Source organism: Lepidochelys kempii, chromosome 7 (genome assembly GCF_965140265.1).
Source record: "Lepidochelys kempii isolate rLepKem1 chromosome 7, rLepKem1.hap2, whole genome shotgun sequence".
Lineage (NCBI taxonomy): Eukaryota > Metazoa > Chordata > Testudines > Cheloniidae > Lepidochelys > Lepidochelys kempii.
In genome coordinates, this window is record NC_133262.1 from 59140307 (window position 1) to 59162177 (window position 21871).

At 48.9% G+C, this 21871-nt stretch overlaps 1 protein-coding gene across 3 annotated transcripts in view; it reads right to left on the bottom strand.

The window, feature by feature from the left end:
• Nucleotides 1-21871, bottom strand: part of ARHGAP22 (Rho GTPase activating protein 22) — a 237433-nt gene that overhangs the window by 160704 nt on the left and 54858 nt on the right. For 2 of the 3 annotated variants that reach the window (XM_073353053.1, XM_073353054.1), the window contains exon 3: nucleotides 20274-20361. The exons of the other annotated variant lie outside the window; for it this stretch is intronic. In XM_073353053.1, coding sequence (XP_073209154.1) covers nucleotides 20274-20361 — 88 coding nt within the window. The remainder of the gene's footprint in view (nucleotides 1-20273; nucleotides 20362-21871) is intronic. 3 annotated transcript variants of the gene reach the window in all.

Consider the following 21871-nt stretch of genomic DNA (forward strand, 5'->3'; position numbering starts at 1 on the left):
TTTGGGTCTGTGGTCACCTATGCAAATTGGTGAGGCTTTTTATCCAACATTTCCCAGGAAAGGGGGGGTGCAAGTGTTGGGAGGATTGTTCATTGTTCTTAAGATCCAAGGGTCTGGGTCTGTAGTCACCTAGGCAAATTGGTGAGGCTTTTTACCAAACCTTGTCCAGGAAGTGGGGTGCAAGGTTTTGGGAAGTATTTTTGGGGGAAGGACGTGTCCAAACAGCTCTTCCCCAGTAACCAGTATTCGTTTGGTGGTGGTAGCGGCCAGTCCAAGGACAACGGGTGTAATATTTTGTACCTTGGGGAAGTTTTGACCTAAGCTGGTAAAGATAAGCTTAGGAGGTTTTTCATGCAGGTCCCCACATCTGTACCCTAGAGTTCAGAGTGGGGGAGGAACCTTGACACCTCTGAATCCACGGGGACAGAAACAAGGGCTGTACAAACCCCATTGAACTCTGGTTTGTTCACCAGAAATAAGAAGGAACAGAGTTTGCACGAGAAAGTTTGTTCTCATGAGATTTTCTGCTAGGCTTTGCAGGCCCAAACAGGGTGACCAGATAGAAAGTGTGAAAAATCAGGACAGGAGGATGGGGGGAGGGGAATAGGTGCTTATATAAGACAAAGCCCAGAATATGGGACTGCCCCTATAAAATTGGGACATCTGGTCACCCTAGGTCCAAATGACACAGACACGGTTCTACAAACCTAAATGCTCCACTCTTAGCACCCAGGGTCTGTCTACTTGAGAGATTTTTGCACTGATGTAACTTGACTGGCAGATATAACTACACCATTGTAACTAGACTGGTGCAACTCCATGTAAATGCCCTGCATTGGTGTCAAACGTACATCACTGCAATAGTACAGGGGGCCTGTATCTTCACAGGAACTTTGCATTAGTGTCGCTACATTGGTGCAGGGGTCCCTAGTGCAGACAGGCCCTTGACAATCTACCAGTTTCGCAGCAGCCACAGGTTGGCCATGTTAAAAGCACAGCTCAGATCCTGGGGAGGCCAACAAGGGTTGCAAGATTGTCTGTCATTGCAAGGAAGGCAGGTTCTCTTTTTACCAACCCTATTAGCCTAACCTCCCAGACCTTCTCCTGTAATGTAGGACTCTCCCACTTTCAAAGCTCTTATCTCCATTAGCCCCCACTTATTTTTTTTCCCCAGACGCATTTAGCGTCAGACACCTGGTGCTTTAAAAGCAAAAACAGAGCTTACGAACTGGGCTTGAGTTCAGCATGATATAGAGCCTGCCTGGTACTAGGTGCGGGTGCAGTTATCAACATCTTAAGTGGATTGCAATTAGATCAGCTCTGGTTTATGGATGTCAAGCACACTATAATCCTACATTTACAAAGCAATCTGTCTACGCTGGCTGGGATTCAAGTCAGCCGTTGAAAGAATGTGCATGCCGGGAGGGGGTGGGGGTCGGGGGGTTCTGCACCTGCCAAGAAAATGGGGATGGAGGAAGGATGCTTCGGGGAAAGTAAATGTTTAGAGCTGGTTAAAAATACAAGTTACAATTAGCATGACCTGAACTCTAGTTTCTTTACGGAGAAAGCTATGTTCCTATCACCCCTAAAGGGTCTCGAAGGAAATAAGGAAAGCTGCACTTCTTACAAACATGCTACAGTAACAGGGCTTGAGTCTGATCAGTTATTTTATCACTGTTTATTTGTATTACAATAGCACACTGAGTGATCTCGACCAGGTTGGGGTCCTGTTGTGCTCAGTGCTGTACAGACGAACTGTAACCCATAACCCCTTCCGCCAAAAGCTTACAGCAGCAAATCTTGTGCAACTCCACTGAAGTTTACACCAGTCATTCTCCACAGAAGCTGCTGCATGCTGAGCTCTTTTGAAATACTGCAGGTAAACACACAGGCATGAAACGAATGTATGTGCTTAACTTTATTCATAGATTTTTTTAAGCCCAGAAGGGACCACGCTGATCATCCGCTGTGGAGCACAGGCCAGAGAATATCACCCAGTGATTCCTGCCTCAAGCCAAGATTTTGTGGCTGAGCTAGTGCATACGTTACTTCAACACTTAAGTTAACAGGTTGCAAAATATGAATTACACTTACATCACCAGGACCACGCAGGAGGATAAAGTTAATCACATCTGCTGAATGAGACCCTTAAACACCACTAAAATGAATGGAAATTGAGCAGCCAAGACCCATCAGCACTTTGGAAACATCAGCTCTACCTAACGGGCACTTTAGAAACACATAGCAAAAGTTAATGAAAGCCTTTAAAATTCTGTTTCCAAAACAACAGTTCTGTTGCATGACGTAAACACTTAAAAGAAAAATACAAATCCGAAATGTTCTGCCCAACGCTGCATGCCACATCTTTGTCAATCTCTCCCCTGTCTTGTTTAGAAAGCCTGGTGCAAGCTGGTGCCCACTGATAGCACAGTAGCATTTCTGGAGAATTTCAGATGCAAACACAAGGAGGGCTTTGCGTGGGAGATCCCTGCAGCTGTTTGACAGTGGGCCAGCTGCCACTTCAAACTGGCTTTAGTAGATCGTTCAGAAAGAAACAGGTTCATAAACACACCGGATAGTAGTTTACCAATTAGAATTCCTTCTAGGTGTCAGAGTGGCACATTATCAGCTCTGCCTGCCCCCCTCCCTCCCACACACCTTTGGTGCTTTCTTTCTCCTACCTTCATGCCAAAGAATGACTCCCAGCTGATATTTTCAAGTCAGTATATTTTACTGAGCAGTTAAGCTGCCAGCACTAACAGGCACTCCAACTGCACCAGAAACATCACTGTAGCTTTCTGGATTTTTTCCCCCCTTAAATAAGTACCTTGAAACATTTAACTTGTTGGAGCAGAGTTTCCTTCACTAGCATTATGAGGAACAAAATGCCTGGTCTATGTTTGATCTGCATGCCGTCAGGAAGGGCTCCAGCAGCAAGGAGTCAGTGTAAATAGCCATGTAGTCATGGGAGACACTGCGTGGGCATGTGGCAAGCCATACAAGGTATATATCCTAAGGCTCTGGCGTGTCTTTACTAGCCTAAGCAGTGCCTCACCATGCACACTGCTATTTATACGGGTGCTAAAGGTTGTGCAGTGTATGTACTCTACACGCTGCTGTATGTGTAGACTGTGACAGTTTGGGTCACAGAAACACCCTTGGGACTGCCACCTGATGTGCTGGGACTACCTCTGAGCCCGTTTTCCCTGGCAGCTTGGGACTTCAGTACCTTGCCTTGTTGAGACAGAGACACTAGCCTGCTACAAACACAGGCCCAGGTCCAAACCACGTCCCCCAAAAGCTGCAGACTAACTGAAAACAGCTTAAGAAGTGCTCCTGTCTCCAACACCCAGATACCAAATTCCCAATGGGATCCAAACCCCAAATAAATTCATTTTACTCTGTATAAAGCTTATACAGGGTAAACTCATAAATTGTTCACCCTCTATAACACTAATGGAAGTTTTTTTCTTCCATTTTGGTACCCCCCAAAAATCAAAAAACAAACCATTTTTTGTCAGATTTTGTGGGCAGGTCCTCAAACTAAAACAATCAATGATTCACTCAGTTCTGGCATAGACTCACTCCTGCAGAAGGTTCTAGGTCAGGGGACATGAACCTTATTTGTATTGTGAGTGCGCCTAGAAGAACCAATCGCGGACCAGGACCCCATTGCGCTATGCGTCATACATACTGTATGTCACACATACCCAAAGATTTGACAATCTCAGTATAAAACAGGGGAGTGTGGGAAACAGCCTAATCATTGTTGAGTGTTTTATAGTCACCACAGCAAAAAAGCATTTGGGAATCATTTCGGTTTAGGCCTATTCCTAGTAATGGACAGTACAAACAGATGATCTGTGCCCCAAAGGGCTTGCAGTCTGATGGCTGAAAATACTGAACTTATGTTAAATAGTTTTTATTTTGAAAACAAATGGCAGTGGGTAATTAATGCCTGTTGTTAGCCACTCCACAGATTGTTTCCACTAATGCACTGGGAAGTCTGTTGGGTGGACTATTTATGTGTCTGGCAGAAATCAAATGTTTGTTTCACCCAGAGAGAGCAGCTGTGACTTTTCCTTCCCTGGTTAAATTTGGTTCTCCCTTCTAAACATACTCCTGCACCTAGAGTAATGGTGAAGAGTTACTGTAACAGCAGTCTGGAGGTCACCTATGAAAACTACTGAGTATAAAAGTAAGAGATTAATTCATCTGAGCTCAGCTGAAATTGAATGAGCTATTGGAGGGGAAGTATGCCACAGAAACTCATGGTGTGTCTATGGCCCTGTGATGGGGCAGACTGGCCCCGCACTGGGACTGAGGGGGTTAACCCTTCCCTGCTGGCAGAGGAAGCCATGCCCCTGATGCTCTTCTGGGCATGCTCCAACAGGGAGTCAAGTATAAAAGCCTGCAGAGCTGCTCAGTCAGGGCTGGTGGTTGAGGATGGAGGAAGCCTAGTGGAGGCTCCAGCCCAGGAGCAGTGGTGACTTGTGCAGGATGGAGATGAGGGATCTGGAAGTGGGACCACAGACTGGTAGCTGTTGGAACCCTAGGGAGCGCTGGGGAACCTGAAGACCCTGATGCCACAGGGACTGTTATGTTTGGAGAACTGGTAGGAAGTGACTCAGGGAAGGGAGTGGTATTTCCCACCACTCTGAAGGCAGTGTGTTGTGGTAGGATTCCCCTCTGACCTGGGGTGGATCACACAGTCAATGACAGGGCCCTGGGTTGGAGCCTGGTGAAGGTGGGTGGGCCTGGGGTCTCTAACCCCCCCACCTTTTTTGTGATGACAGTTCACTGACCCCTCCCTTACCTCAAAGGAGATAAATGAACTCTGGGCTGCACTATCCTACAAGGGGAAGAGGACTTAGAGGGACTCTGGCCCTTGGGCCATGCTGCTTTAGGACTCCAGCTGCTGGGCCATGCTATCCCACCAGGGGAAGAGAGTTTTGGGAGACTTGGGCCATACTGCTTTAGGAGTGCACTATAGGGACTCTGGCCACTAGACTGTGCTATCCCACCAGGGGAAGAAGATTTAGAAGGACTCTGGCCATTGGGCCATACAGCCCTGACTACCAGAGAGGTGGTAGAACTGGTGTAGGAGGTGGGGTTAACACCCCACTCCCTGGAATCAAAGGGTTTTGATGAGGTACAAAACCCACCCCAGGCCCTGATTACCATGATATCTGAGAGCCTTAATGTGTTTACTCTCACAGCAACCCTGTGAGGTGGAGCATTATCCCCATTGTAGAGCGAGGCAACTGAGGCACAGAGACTATGGGCTTGTCTGCATGGGGAAATTGACCAACATGACTACAGCTGTATAATTCCAGAATAAGTGTGTACTTGGGGAGTTACATCACTATAGTGATGCCAGAAGACAAGCCCAAATATAGACTTTTAAAGGTATGCAGGCGTTGCTGTACTCAGCATTGCAAGGACTCTCTGATTTAGGAGCTCACCTCCCATTGCCAAAAGGAACGTAGGCTCTTAAAGGCCTAAATCCCCTCTGAAAATAATTCAGGCTCCTAAATCAGTAAGGTGTTGCAACACTGAGAACAGCAATGCCTAAATACTTGTTAAAATCTGGGCTTAAATGACTTACCCAAGGTCCCACAGGAAGTCTGTGATGAAGCCGGAGTTTGTACCTAATCTCACAACTCCTCGGCTAGTGCCCTAACCACTCATCCACCCCACCTGGGTGGGAGGTCTAAATGCGCTTAGTGTTGGCCTAATGCTGCTCCAGTTGAAAGGTGTGGGAGCTTTACCAATAGGAGCAGTTAGACCATGGTGGAGGAGCACTCCTAAAGTGGGAATCGGAAGGATGCATCACAAGGCAGGGCCAACTGTGACGGCTGATTTACCAAGAGGGCAGGACTCAGCTCCTTAGGGCATATGGGGGGCAGCTGACTTCAAAAAACTAATCCTTTCACGGGTACCCCTGGGAATTGCTTGAAGATATGCGACCCAAGCATACATTTAAACAGTCTATTTGTCTCTCCTCCAAGTTATCCTCCTAGAGTGAGGAGCTGGGATATCTATGCAGGGTGTCTGGCTTACAGAGGGTGGAGGCCAACCTGTCTGGGAATAGGAGGGAACCTAGCCACCCAGAGCAGAGGACAAGACACACAAGGGCGGGACAGCGACACCAGACTACAGACTCTTAAGAAATCAGTGCTACTTGAAATGTGTGGTGGAGGAGGGTCAAAAACTTGCAGGCATGTCCCCAACATCAGTTGCTTTAGAATTAATGGCAACCGCACACACAGCCTGTGGCTGCATGTGGAGCCCACCTTTTTTCTATCAGAGGTTTGGTAAAAGCATTTTTTCCCGACAAAGCCAAAATTTCAGGCCTGATCTACATTACAACATCATCCTTTCAGACAAAGTGAGCTGTAGCTCACGAAAGCTTATGCTCAAATAAATTGGTTAGTCTCTAAGGTGCCACTAGTACTTGTCTTTTTTTCAGACAGTAAGGCTCCCTGCTGCACCACTGAAGTTGGTGGGAGTTCAGATCCCTATTTAGGCAGCACTGTTCCCTGTGTTTTGGGGCTCAGTGCAGGAAACGCTGGGGGAAATCCTCTGGCCTGTGTTGTGCAGGAGGTCTGACTAGATTATGAGGTCAGAAGGGATCATTATGATAATCTAAGATGGCCGGATGTGGCTTTAAGAAAATATCCAGCATAAGAGAAGCCGTTTGAGAGTGAACTGCATGAGCAGCTTTCTGCTTCCATTGCTCTGCTGCAGCGTCTCATAAATTGAATATTAAAAGAAGAAATGGCAAGACAAACATAAGCATTAATATACTGCACCTGAAACATTATCTGCCCCCTGGAGATGCATTGATTTACTCCTCCCACTGTCAGAGTGAAAGAAAACGTGCAGCCTCAGCAGATATTCTGACCACGGGACATCTCAGATGCATGAGATCAAGAGGGAAGACAGCGCAAGTGAACCTACCTGCCATCTCAGCTCAATATTGCTGGTAGGCCCTGGCCAACAAGCCCAACTTCATTATAGCCATAATACAAGTTATGCCAAACCAGAAACCAGCCTTGTGTTTAACTCATTTAGGGCTGTGAGGCCATATATCAATTACACAGACAGGCCCTGATCCTGCAAACACTTGTAGACAAGGGGAGTCCAGCTGTCTTCAATGGGACTTCTCATGGGAGCATGTGTGGGATCAGGGCCTAAACCCACACATAGCTCATTCATGGATTTTCTTTTCTTTCTACTCAGTAAAAGGGAATTTCAGGGTTGGCATTTGCTATCCTCTACAGCAGTGGTCCCCAACCTTCTTGTGGGAAGAGCATATTGCTATTCCCAGAAGACTGTGGTGGGCGCCGAACACTCTGCTGCCAAAATGCCGCTAATGAGCACGGCCACCTTGGGGACCACTGACCTACAGTGTAATGTGAGCTATTAAAGTGCTGCACATAGTCCATTTTATTGCACTATTTTATATAATACCCACCTCTTTAGATCTTAAAGCACTTTATAAAGGACTGTTTTATTATCCCCATGTGGGGAAACTGAGTCACAGAGGTAAAGTGACTTGCCCAAAGTCACCCAGTAGGTCAGTGGCAGAGCTTACAGAAGTCAAGTCTCCCTGGGTCCACTTCAGCGCTCTATTAGGCCCATTTCTATAACACTGATGATCCTGAAGAATCCCAAAGCAATGCATAAAAGGGATATGCCAAACTGCATCAATCAGATCATTCACCCAGCAATTAAATGCAGCTACCTCTGGGGTGAAACACACTGTAATCCCACTGCACAACATGCAGGAACAGGTCAGGAAGTGAAGAACAATACTGCTTCTGACTGAAATTGGCAGGAAACTTTATGAAGGCAGAATACCTCTACAATTGTTATAAATTGTAATTTGGCCAGGGCACTGGTACCCAATAAAGCTGCTCTAGCAAAGAATGCTAGAGGGGTCTTCAGTGGTCACAAGAGGCTTTGGCCTTTCATTTCATCTTGAAGGCAGTGCCCTCAACAGTAGAGCATGCCTTAACACCTAGCTGGAGCACTGGCTTACTGGGAAGAAGCTGCAGGGGTTGATAATGTGAAGCTCGTTACAGTTTTAAGTGGAGTACTTGTGGCACCTTAGACTAACCAATTTATTTGAGCATAAGCTTTCGTGAGCTACAGCTCACTTCATTGGATGCATTCAGTGGAAAATACAGTGGGGAGATTTATATACACAGAGAACATGGAACAATGGGTGTTACCCTACACACTGTAACGAGAGTGATCAGGTAAGGGCTCTCCCTAATCCAATCCTTATAGATAAGGGTCACACTATCCGTGTACTGCTAGCCTGGCCCATTGTTCTGCATCAGCCAAGCTGCTGGGTACATGTTACAATACACTGTCTATTGGGCCATATATATTTCCTGTTGGTAGACACTGGGCTTGAGGAATATAAAGTGTTAAGGAAAATCACCTGGGAACAGCTGGTGAATACAGTTTAACAACACTCTGCTAGCAGGAAATTATTTATGAAGCTATTTAGGCTTAATGCTCCTCTCCCAATGGGCCATGTGTTGATTTGTTTGAAGTTGTTAAAACAGCCCTTTCTCCTGAAAGCCGGTGTGTGCACTGAAAGACAGCCAGGAAAAGGGGTGCCCCTGAGAGTGCCTGTAGCTATCTGACGAGTAAACATGCCAGCATGAGACGCTATTAGCCACGGAGCTGGGGCTGCATGCTACCAGAGGCTACAGGGCATTTCCTCCCAAAGGAAGCCAGGTTGCTGATGCTTCCAGAGGGAGGGCAGTAGGGTTGCCAGGCGTCTGGTTTTTGACCTGAATGCCTGGTTGAAAAGTGACCCTGGTGGCTCTGGTCAGCATTACTGACCGTGCTGCTTAAAGTCCAGTCGGCAGTGCAGTAGAGCTAAGACAGGCTCTCTGCCTGCTCTGGCTCCTCGAAGCAGTAGCATGTCCTCTCTCCGGCTCCTAGGCGCAGGGGTGGCCAGGGAGCTCTGTGTGCTGCCCCTACCCCAAACACTGGCTCTGTAGCTCTCATTGGCCAGCAACCATGGCCAGTGGGAGTGGCGCCTGCAGGCAGGGGCAGTGTGTGGAGCCCCCTGGTTGCCCCTCTGCCTAGGAGCCGAAGAGGGGACATGCCGCTGCTTCCAGGAGCCGCCTGAGTTAACTAGAGCCTGCACCCCTCACTCCATCCCACACTCCAACCCCCTACGCCAGCCCTGAGCCCCCTCCCGCACCCCCTCCCACACTCCAAACCCCTTGGCCCCAGCCTGGAGCTCCCTCCTGCACCCCAATCCCTGGCTCCACCCCAGAGCCTGCACCCCCAGCTGTAGTCCGCACCCCAACCCCCTGCCCCAGCCTGGTTAAATGAGCGAGTGAGTGAGGGTGGGGAGAGAGTGAGCGATAGGGGGGAGGGGGTATGGAGTGAACAGAGAGTGGGGCCTCGGAGAAGGAGCAGGGCAGCGGCTGGGCCTAGGGGCATCGGTGTTTGGTTTTCTGCAATCAGAAAGCTGGCAACCCTAGAGGGCAGCTTTAACTTGAGGCCTGGGTTTCAAAAGCCCTGCTGGCATATTGGAGCTGTGGGTCCCAGGATTGTGAGAGCCTTGCATTGTCACTGCCCCCTTTCCTGGGGGATTTTACACTGCCCCTGAGCCCAGGGTCATGCCAGCTGGAGCCAGCATAACTTGGGATGGATTAAGCATGCAATATAACTGAACCAAGGCAAAATCAGTTTATAATCTGGAATAAAAGAGTTCCTGGGGTCACTGTCCCCTAGATGTCCAATGCAGACGCAGCCCGTAGGCCCTGCATACCCTAGGAAAGGAACCCATGATTGACAAACTATGGCTGCCTCCTGGTTCCCCTTGAAATATGTTAGCTGCCAGTATAGGCTGGCCCAAACCCTTTTCAACACCAGCTGCAGAAAGCATGAAAGGAGGTCTAAGTACACTTTCAGTAAGTGGAGTTGGAAGTGGTTTGCTCTTGTTGGAGAGGGTCCATGGGGTCCCATGGCTGAGTCATTCTCCCAAGGTCAGTAGTCCTACACAGCACTGTCAGATCCTGAAGGGTTGCATGAGTGCAAGGGACAGGATGTTCCAACTGGAAGTAGAAATTGATAGAGCCTGTCCCCAGCCCTGGGGCTGCAGCAGAGAGAAATGCCTCTCCCGCCGCCCTGGGGTTTTTTGTTTTTGCTGGTGGCATACATCACCTTAATATTGGTGCCACACAACAAAATTCATTCCTCGTATGGGTAGAAAAAATTAGAGGAAACATTGCTCAGGACTCCTGGGTTCTGTTACTGAAATCCAGGGAACTACAGGTGCTCAGGGCTATAAATACACCCCATGGATTTATACAGACAAAGATACCCCAGGAAGGGAGCTCATCTCGCCTGTACTGAGTCACTTTTATTATGGATGCTGAATCAAAATCATTTAAATTCATTTTAGTGAAAAGCCAATGCAAAGAAAGAAAATATAAAATGCCAGACTTTGTTCACAGTCCCAAGTGTGTGGTAGCTCAGTGTGTGTGGGACAACGCTACTGAAGAACTGTAGTGTATTGATGATTTGCTTTTGATCACTCAATGACTGTGGTTGTTAATTTTTCATTTAAAGAAGCGCTATGATTGAAAGGTTCTGGTCACTTAATAAAATATAACTGAAAGTGAGCCCTAAAGGCATGGCAGCAAGAAGCAGCACCATCTAGTGCTCAGAATGGGAGTGGAACCTGCATGAGTAAAGGTAGCTGAAAAGATATTGCAGTGTGGGCCAAAGAGACCACTTCTTGCAGACCACAACTTGAAAGGTGGCAATTCAGCACAGGAACACAGGCAGGCTCAGGTTGTGTTTAGCTTGCACATAAAGGGACCTGCAATTGACAAAAGCTAAGCAGATCTCAAACGTTATTCCCAGGCCAAGATGTTATCTTAAAAGGGACAGCAGTCCAGGCTCTAGGGCCGTTCTAGAGCATGTTTTCCCAGGCTCAGTGTCTGTGCGACTCCTGGCAGAATATCTTTAAAGCCACCGCAATCCTCTTTCCCTGCACGTGGGCCAGAGTGATGGGTCACAAGACACCCCTTACCCCTTCACTTGGTAAGAGGAGAAAAATCTATCTAGCTTTCCCAAAGACAAAGCTGTTACTAATGATACAGAAGGGCTGCTACATATTAGCACATACTCTGAACCCTGGGAGGCTTGGGCAGGGGCAAAAACCAAAGCTGGGGAAAGGTCCTGTAACCCTGACCCCAGTGAAGGCACAGCAGCATTCGAAGCTACTGGCAGCTCTCTGTCCCCAGACTGTGAATGCAGAGCAAAGGAATTTCTTAATCACAGGTTTCAGAGTAACAGCCGTGTTAGTCTGTATTCGCAAAAAGAAAAGGAGTACTTGTGGCACCTTAGAGACTAACCAATTTATTTGAGCATGCTCAAATAAATTGGTTAGTCTCTAAGGTGCCACAAGTACTCCTTTTCTTTTTTCTTAATCACAGCCACTTTTCTCTAAAAGCACTAGGGAATTATAGATCTTTGGAAAATAAAGTCCTGACGGCAACCTCTCAGTCTGATCTCAGGCTTTCTGTAAGCCAGCATCCTTAGGTGAGTCAGAGTCTCTTCCGCTTTCACTCCCTCCAGCAACTCCTGCTGACATATGGCAGTAGAAAAGCCCCTGGCTTAGATCTGTCTCTGTCCCATTTCTGCTCACGTGCTGTTGCAGGGGAACTGCAGCTTTTTGTGTAGGGAGCTCATGGTTCTTGTGGATGGGTCAGTAGCTGAGAGACAATCAGAGTTAATTCCCCCTTTATGGCTTTCACTGAACATCTTCTCTGAGGAATCCCCCATTCTTCGGAGCACCCACTGTCTAGTAGACCCAGAACTTGTCAGGACAAGGCTGTTTTTTTCCAACTCACCCTGGATGGTTTAATTGATGTTACAGTGTAAAAGGGAAGGTTACCATCAAAATGGAGTTTGCAATTTGACACAAACACCCCCAGTCTGTCACCCAAGGTAGTGGAAAAGAGGGACATTTGGGAGAGAGGAAGAGAAGGGAGGGAAGGTGGGAGGTAGAGGATGGGGGCTGGTCCTGGAGTGACAGACAGGGAGAGAGGTAGGGTGTGAAGGGCAGAGCAAACAGCCAATCAGCAGATGGCACATGTCCTGCAAACTGAAGAAGGCAGAGTCTGATGACATCAGCCATGGTCAGGGGTTTATGAAAGCTGCTCCAGCCAGGGGAAGTGTCTCTGCTTTTGGGAAGACATTTGGGCTTGGTCCCCCAGGGGGGCATTCCTTCCTCCTCAATCTGATCTGGGGTGCACTCACTCCGCTGGTCATACTGCTGCCTTCAGTCTCATTTCATGCAGATCAAAAGGTCAAGATCATGACATACTAAGTGAGAACACTGGCCTGTGTCGCAGAGCTTTAGTCGGGGGGTTTCTTCCAGCCCAGAGTGATAAGTATACTCCCAGGAGGCCGTGCATACAACCCCTATGAACTCCCTGCTCCACCAGGAGCCCCTTACAGTACCCAGAGGAATCAATCCCATGCATCTAGTGCGAAACAGAACACCCTGCTTGGAGAAGCACATTAAAGCCATGAGAAAAGGAGTACTTGTGGCACCTTAGAGACTAACCAGTTTATTTGAGCATAAGCTCATGTAGCTCACGAAAGCTTATGCTCAAATAAATTGGTTAGTCTCTAAGGTGCCACAAGTACTCCTTTTCTTTTTGCGAATACAGACTAACACGGCTGTTACTCTGAAACCTGTCATTAAAGTCATGGCACATCTACACTCTGCGTCTATAAGCTGTGAAAACCAGCCATGGGGGTGGGGGGTGGGGTAGGTGAGCAGCAATGGGTATCAGGCTCTCAGGAGTAACTGATAATAACTGGAACTGCCGTAAATCAGGCTGAGCAGAACACAGGGCTTTCAGCACTAAAATATTCCTCAGACCTGCCAGCCACAGGGAGGGCATTGGGGGACTGATCCTGTAAACACCAATGCTCAGAAGTAATCCTTACTGGGATATCTCCACTGAAGCCAGTGTGGTCACTGACATACTTAGAGACCATGTGTGAGTGTGTGTCGGATTAGGCCAACAATTTAAAGTAAGGCTGATTATGGGTCCTCTAGTTTTACTGCTTCCTGTCTGGAACCATAAAAAAAGCCCAGTGTCACACAAATGTATGCCCAGAAAAGCAGAGACAGTTGCCAACACTGGGCTTCTGGAGTTAACTGAACTTCAGGCAGCAATTCGGATTTCCTGCTGTAATTAGAACATTGAATTATATTTAAATGGAGGCATTAAGCAATTTTTCCCTCTAATTATTTTAATTAAACCCTGACATGGTAAGGACTGGGGAGGAAAGGATGAGATGACTTCACATGTCTTGTTCTGCTGGGCCACACACAGCTCTAGGATTTCAGGTGTGTGGGTGACGTTCATCTTGCCATGACAAAAGAAAAGCTAATGTCTTTCAACTTATGGCCTGATCGCCTTTAGTCATACGCACCAGCCCTCACCCACTGGAGGCACAAAAGTCAGTCCTTGGTGCTGCGTTGCGTGCTGAACTCCGGGAGGCAATGTGGCAGACACAGATGGAAGCCCTCCTGGGGAGCATTTGCAACACGATCCATAGAAAGGGGGGCAGCATCCTTGCTGCACTGCCTGGCCCATTCACCCTTCCCCCCCCCCACCACTACTACCACCCCTTTTGGGCATACAGTGCATGCGGGAACAGGGTCTCTTGTGGCTCTGTGCAAGGTCTGGATAGGACCCAAATTGGGTTCCTCACCGCACAAGATTTGGCCAGAACCTGGCCCTCAAATAAAGTGGCTTTGGTAGAGCTACTCTCTTATTAGAAGCCATTACTCAAGTGTAATGATGGCAGAATTGGGCCCATAATCTTTTATATCTGCTGTGAAAGTCATGCTACAAAACATGGAATTTGAGCAAATCGCAGTAATTCCATGGCTAAATTTTCTTTTTAAAAGGGTTGCCAAAGCCCTTGTGGTTTTGAAGATAACCTTCCAAACATGTGGCAAGTGTAACTGATGCACTGATGTCTGTCTGAGTCTGCAGGCAGCCTGAAACAACAGCTCTAAGGAGAGGTATGAACTGCTCCATTCACCTCAAGGGGCTGTTAACGCTGTTGTCATTGAGTTTCAATGTAAATAGCAATGTTATTAACTATCACATCAGCAGAAAGGCTTGGTCAGTGTATTGATTCATCATGGTTGGATGCAGCGGGGGCTATTGGGGTGGGAGGCAGCATAGCAGTTGGTTACCATCGGGGCTGTTCAGAGGCCTGAGGTACTCTTGCCCCATCCTCCAGCCAAGCACCTCAACTGCCTCCTCAGCCCCATTCGTGTATTCCTTCCTTGGTCCCAACAGTTCTTTACCCTCCACCCTATAACAACCTCTAGGGTAAGCTTGCCAACACAGAGATCTCTGCCCTACTGAAAATGGAACATTGGGACAGCTTAAAATCAGCTGAACTTACCAGGGAAATCAATATCCCAAGAGGCACTGGGGAGACACTATCATTCAGATTCCATTGTAGCGCTGACTGTGCCTGATCCTGCAGAGGAACTTCTAGCCAGTGTCAGACTGCTGCAGAAACCAGGAGGCCTGGCAGCTGAACTTAGAGCCAGCTTGCCACAGGGCATTAAAGTATCACTGCCGCCAGATCAGAGGCTGTGAGCAGTCGTTATTCTAGCAAAGCTCCCCCTGATCTCTAGCGAGACCAGGCCCTACATCTCTAAGCATGTCACTCTATTACAGAGGTGGGCAAACTATGGCCCACGGGCCACATCCGGTCTGCAGGACCGTCCTGCCCAGCCCCTGAGCTCCTGGTCCGGGAGGCTAGCCCCAGGCCCCTCCCCTGCTGTTCCCCCTTCCCCGCAGCCTTACCTCGCTGCGCCGCCGGCACAATGCTCTGGACGGCATGGCTGCAGAGCCTGGCCTGACCCAGTGCTCTGTGCTGCGCGGCTACCTGTCCTGATGCAGCCGTGCTGCCAGCCACTGGTGCTCCAGGCAGTGCGGTAAGGGGGCAGGGAGTGGTGGGGGGGAGGTTGGATAGAGGGCAGGGGAGTTCAGGGGGTGGTCAGGTGCTGGGGGAGTGGATAGGGGTTGGGGTGGTCAGAGGGTGGGGAACAGGGGGTTGAATGGGGGCAGGGGTCCTGGGGCAGGCCAGTCAGGAAGGAGAGGAGGGGTTGGAAGGGCCGGCAGGAGGCAGTCAGGAGATGAGAAGCACGGGTGGGTCGGATAGGGGGCGGGGGCCAGGCCATGCCTGGCTGTTTGGGGAGGCACAACCTCCCCTAAGCGGCCCTCCATACAAGTTCAGAAACCCAATGCGGCCCTCGGGCCAAAAAGTTTGCCCGCCCCTGCTCTATTAGATGCTCCCAGCATTGCTTACAGCATTTTACCATCCTGGTGTGCCCTTGTAATCCAGGCTAACACTGTGGCTGTGTCTTCCACCACTGTCCAGATTTGAGTCAGCTACTGCCTTCATGGTTTAAGTCTGCTACTGCCTCCATGTTAACAGAGCTGGTCCTTCACCTCCAGCAGTAGTAGTTTACTCCTTTAGATCCAGAGATCCTGGTTCAGTCCTAAGTTCCCTGTAAGCTGCACGGCTGCGCAGCATCCTATTAAGTGCTGTGCAGGTGCTCAGGGAACCGGCCCGGCCGGGACCAGCCACAGCTGGGGGAGAGACGTCCCTCCCTCAGCCCCAACTCAGCCCCGGGCTGAACCTGCATCCCCCGGCCCCAACCCAGCCCCAGACCTGCCGCGGCCGGGGGACAGGCACCCCTTCCCTGGCCCCAACCCAGCCCCGGACCAGACCTGCCGCGGCTGGGGGAGGGGCACCTATCCCGCAGCCTCAGCCCCAGAGCTGCCGAGACAGGGAGAGGCGCCTCTTCCCCGAGCCCAGGTGCTGCTGCGGGGAGAGAGAGCTGTGGGGAGTCTTCTCTTCCTACCATAGCCCCGGGGCAGCCTTCACCCCAAACCCCTCATCCTGGCCCCACCCCAGAGCCCGCACCCCCAGCTGGAGCCCTCACCCCCCACCCTCTGCCCCAGCCCTGAGCCCCTCATACCTAGCCCAGCCGAAGCCCTCACCCCCCACCCACCCCAAGCCTCTGCCCAGCCTGAGCCCCCTCCCACACTCCGAACCCCTCGGCCCCACCCCCACCACATGAATTTTGTTATGTGCACCAGTGGTTGGAGCAGTGGAAATTGGGCCTAGTAGTCAGTGCAGTGGCAGTCAGCCCAGGAAATGGAGCTGGAGGTCAGACCCAGAATCAGGAGTCAAAAGCAGAGTCCAAACAAGGCAAGCGTAGGACTGGGAGCTGGACTGGAGCAGGTGGAGTCTGTCACCACTATCAGGCAGGGGAGAGTCCCAAGGGCAGACTGAACAGGTGCTATGGCTCCTGTGAGGCTTATACATCTGCCCTGCAGTCACCAGACCAGCTCCTGGCTTGTGGATTGACTGAGCCTAGCACAGGAATGACTCACCCACTGCATGTAGCTTAATCAGGCTCTAGTTCAGGGACTCCTCATGCAGCCAGCCTTCTGCCTGCCAGGGAGTGGGTCATCGAGCCACACCCCCAGCTGTCTAACTCTCCTTTGGCTGGAGAGTAGCTTCACAGCCTCTCTCATGTCCCTAGTTAACCTTCCCCCCAGCTGCATTATACAGCTTGGAGAGGGACTCAATGAAACATGAATAATACTAAGTGCCCATCATTAGCTCTTGTTACGCAGCAGAAAATCAATACAGGCTCTGTTACAATATGGGACATGCTGTTACTACTGGCCCTGTGTTTTGAGGACACTGCTACAGCAGCCTGCAGCATAGAAAAGCTGATAAAGGCCGAGCAGCAGTTCTGGGAACTAGGCTACTGCAGCCCTGGCTATTAATCACACATTTATTTGCAGGTGGCTTGTGCCAGAAAGACTTTACGGAGCCTCAGCATTTCCTTGCGGACCAGGTAAGACAAAGCTTTCACCCTTCCACTGTACCAGACACTGGGTTTCTGCAGACACCTGGTGGCAGCAATATTATCAGTAAGGATAACATACTTTGGTCTTGAATTTCTTTCTTTAAACAATTCTCCCTTCCAGTCACATGTACAATAAAAACCATTAACACACACAGATTGCCCTTGTTATCCCAAGATCCCAAACTCCACTATGAAGAGTGAGTATTGTTATCCTTGCAAGTGTATAACCCCCATTTTACAATAGGGAAAATGAGTCGCAGGGTGATGAAGTTCCCCCAGTCACACAGCTTATCTGGGTCAGAGCTGGGGACTAAACCCAGATGACCTGACACTAACACCTAGACTTTAGCCATACAATCATCCATCCTTCCTCTTCTATACAGCATCCATTAAAGAGCTGTGCATGGCAGGCCTGGAGCTGTCCACAACCAAAGCCATTTCAAATAGCACACGCAAAACAATGACATCTCAGGCCAAACACAGCCTGGGGCAGGTGCGATGCAAGCAGGATATGGACAGCTCCAGGCCACATCCACCAATGATGCAAGTGCCAAGTGACTCTCTGCGGATGTGCATTAGCTAAATACAGACTTTTCAATAGCCTCAACATCATGCTGTCTGAGCAGCTCAGAAATATTAATGGCCATAGCCTCACAGCACCCCCACTACGTAGGGAAGCTTTATACAAATTTTCCACAAGCTGAGCTGAGGTACAGAAAAGTTAAGTGACTCACCCAAGATGTCTTTAGTAACAGCAGGTATTGAATCCAGATCTCCTAGGTCCCAGTCTAGTGCCTTAAACACAAGGCCACCCTTCCCCTGTGTGCAGGCTAACAAGCTTCCTGACCAACAGCAGTCTTTATCCCAAAAGAGCCCAAATCACTCTGCAAGCTAGTCACATGGATTGCTGCACCCACCCCACGAAATGCAGCCACTTCTAGGTTGTTTAATAGGGCACAGTAACACCATCTAACAGTTCAAGGCAGGAAGTGAAAAAATAACCTCTTACCCCAGTTGAATTTGCAGGACAAATGGAGAGCTGCCAAAAGCTGAAATTCAGCCAGGACAACAGGGTTAATACCGATTGCTACTCTAATAAAGATGCTGTGAGATCTTGAATAACCAAGCTTTGCTTTTATGGCTCATGTGAAAGGCACACCCCAGGCAGTACAAGGATAAAAGGTTGAGAAAAATCTGACCTGGGAGGAAAAGTTTAAAAAACCCAAAAACTGGGCATGTTTAGCCTTGAGACAAGACGACTGAGAGGGGGACCTGAGAAGAGTCTTCAAAATATGCCAAGGGCTGTTGTAAAGAGGATGGTAATCAATGGTTCTCCATGCCCACTGAAGATAGGACAAGAAGTAATAAGCATAATCTGCAGCGAGGGAGAACTAGGATAGATATTAGAAAAAACTTTCTATGAGGAAAGGTAAACATTGGAATAGGCTTCCAAGGGAGGTTGTGGAATTCCCATCACTGAAGGTTAAGAACAGATTAGACAACACTTGTCATAGAGAGCCAGCTCTAGGTTTACTTGGTCCTGCCTTTGTGCAGCTGGGCAGGATTAGATAACCTTGTGAGGGCCTTTCCAGCCCTATGTTCTCTGAGTCTATGATAGCACCACGCTGGGGAACTGGCTTAGAGGAAGGAACCCCAGGTACTAATTGCTACCCCACTTCCTGGAGGTCTCCCAGCTCCCATGCAAATAATGACCCAGCCCCCACCCCCACTTGGGGTGTGGGAATACAGCCAGTGTGGTGCAGCCTGCCTGATGGGTAACTCACATGAGTATTTATGACAGACAGTGATGAGGGAGAAGAAAGTGTCCTTCTCTTCCAGGAAACTTCTAGCGAGTCAACTAGAATGCTGTTGCGGTGGCGTATTCCGATGGCCTGGCTGCTGCAGTAATTGAAAGCTTTTCAGCACTATCTGTCTCCCATACTCTGCCAGATACTGTGACAAGAGGAGTTAAGATAGAACATGGGCCATGGAAGTCCTGTTGGGTTAGATAGCAGGAGCAAGGCTCCCCGACACACTGTTAAAAGCACACCTGCCTCCAGTGCTAATGCACAATGCCTGGACAAATGTACCCTGCCTTGGGAGAGCCAGTCCATTTAGATGTAATTGCATTATGCTGGAGTTTGTTGAGATACGATAGCAGCAGCAGCACCCCGGGGAAACAGAACACCAAGGAAGGAGACAGCTAATCCATGCAGGGGAGATGGACAATGTGAACAGCAAAGCAAGCAACCCACCAGCACATATAAACCACTGCTAGAGAGTGCACGGACAACCTCAGACACCTTCCTCGGCTCCCCATTCCTTCCAGGAGCTCATTCATAAATCCTTCCACCAACTAGCTCCAGCCAACCTTACTGGTCTCATCTATCTCCCTTCTCTCTCCTCTTGCAGTGATCTCAGTTTCCCTGCTATTGGTGTAAGAGCTTGCTCCTCTGCAGCTCCTGCCATCTGCAACAGTCTCCCTGAAGCTCTCAAATGCATTTCAAATTCCAGCAGAAGGCATCCTTGTTCCCCCTTGCCTGTGCCTCTAAATTGCTCTCTCATCTTCCTTGCATCCATCTCTGTAACTGCATTGCTGAGCTCTGGAAAGCCTTTTGGGATAGAGCCCACAGAATAGACGTGAGACAAAATAAAGCTGTAAAAGGGAAGAGTCTCTCTTCCAGAAGCTATGAAAAGGCGCATAATTTTCAGCTGCAGGGAGCATACAGGAAACAGGGGACAAATGTCAGCCACATACTGCCCCTGGAGACACCTGTGAGATGACCTAACAAGGACTCGACCTGGGTAACAGAATGACTGACAATAACCACAGAGTCTTAAGGCTATGATTTTCAAATGCTCCCTTTGAACATCCCAGTCTAAATGACTCTGAACCACTTATGGGTCCTTCTTCCCAAATTCACCTACAGGTTACAAAATACTGTGTACTGGAATGAGATAAAAACATTGTGAATTATTTATTTTCACGGGATCAGTGAAAACTTTGAAAAGCCAAAGAACTTCCTTCCAACAGCCAGGTAAATCTGTGACAGAGCAGAATGTGTCCCTAAACATACCTAGAGCTATCAAACCAGTCCATGGTAAGTGATTACGTGGCCGATAAGGCTAGGTCTGAGCTGCTCTACAACAGAACCTGATGGTTGGATACTGTGCACATGGCATCAGACCTCTCAGAACAGAAATGGGCCTGGCTGGTCAGTTACTGTGTTAAATGGCGGTTGTGAGCAGGACCACGTCAGGTATGAAGGAAAAGGAAATGCTGGCCTACCTGGGGCAATTTCAAAGAGGTGTTTCCCTGGTTCCTCAGCATGAGGGGTCAGCTCGCTCACCTGATTGCCTTGCAGTGGAATGAAACCCTGTAATGGACACAGAAATACCAGTGAAGGGGGAAAGGCCACGAGGAAAGCAGGGAACACAGAACAGGGTTTTGCAGATTTACACCCCTCTCTCTCACTGATAATCTCTCTTTTCCACCCCACCCTTTTCTTTCTGGTCTCTCCCTCCTTCTCTGGGTCTGCCTGTCTAACACTTGCCTCCTCTGTCCTTTCCCACAATCTGGCCACTGTTGATGCAAGAGTCTTCTCCTCTCCCTCAACTGATATTTCTTACTGAGCCCCAGCATGTTCAGTGCTCTACAGTCAGATAAGGAGATACTCGCCACTCCAAGGATCTCTATTTCTGACATCAGCACTACCTCTGCCATTGGGAACAGCCTTCCTGTATCTCCCGGTCTGCTAATGCCATTTCTTATTCGTCTAGTCTGAAAACATCTGTTCTCCTTAACTTCTCTCTCTCTCTCTGATTGTGGTCTGAAAGCCAAACTTCTCATTCGCAGGTGGCTAAGGTTACACACCAACATCCATATTTAGGTGGCCTGATTTTCAGAGGTGCTGCACACCCAATTGCTCTCACTGGCTCCCTCGCTGCAGAGGGAGGCATTTGAAGCAGATCAGCTGACCCAAACTCCCGTGGACCTTGGAGGAATTTGAATCCCAGTCCAAACTCCTCTCACTAGTCCCAAAATCGCAGGCTGTATCTCAAGAGAGGGCTGAGCCACTCCATTTGCTTCCATGTCCAAATGCCCCCAGAGTTTATGGCTGTCTGCAGCTGGGGGCACTGATGGTTCAATGGTATATTTGGATTTGCCAGAAAGGCCTTTAGAGGGATGTCACAGCCATCCACCATCTCCCAGTGGTGCACAGCTGGGCCGCCCATTACCATGGAGAGGAAAGTCCCTCCCCTTATTATGGGCTGGGAGAGGAAGCAGCACTTCCCTTTGAAGTCCTGCTGTGGGAGACCAGAGGGAGCTGGCTAAAAAGTTCCCACTTCAGGTTCTTAGGAATCTATGTGAGGTGAAGAGTGGAATGGCGGGCCAGAGTGACTGGCAGATGAGAAAGGTGGTGAGGGGCAGATGGGCCTGTCCCCCATGGATGTCCTGTCCCCAATGAGCCCACCTGCCTTTGCAGGAAGCTGTTTGTGGCCCAGTGACAATTTTTTCCACTACAACATCCATGACACCCAGATTCCAAATGAGAACACAATGTTCGCCCTGCAGTCATAATTTATATTCATGCACACAGTTGTTATCGGCTTTCAAATCATTTTAACAATAGACAAACCCAAGAGACAATGGAGCGTGTATAATATGCAATGCTGGTAATCAAAATCAATCCCAATTAGATTCTCCATCTGCTTCCAAGTTTGTGTTATTCAAGTAACACAATTCTGGTATTTGATGGGGATGAGAGAACCCAGAATTTCGATTAAAGGAATAAAACCTGCCATGTGACCTTTGCATTCTTCCTTGGGTAGCTGGAAAGACAGTAAATTAATTTTTTCATTTATGTTATTGCATAATTTTTTCTC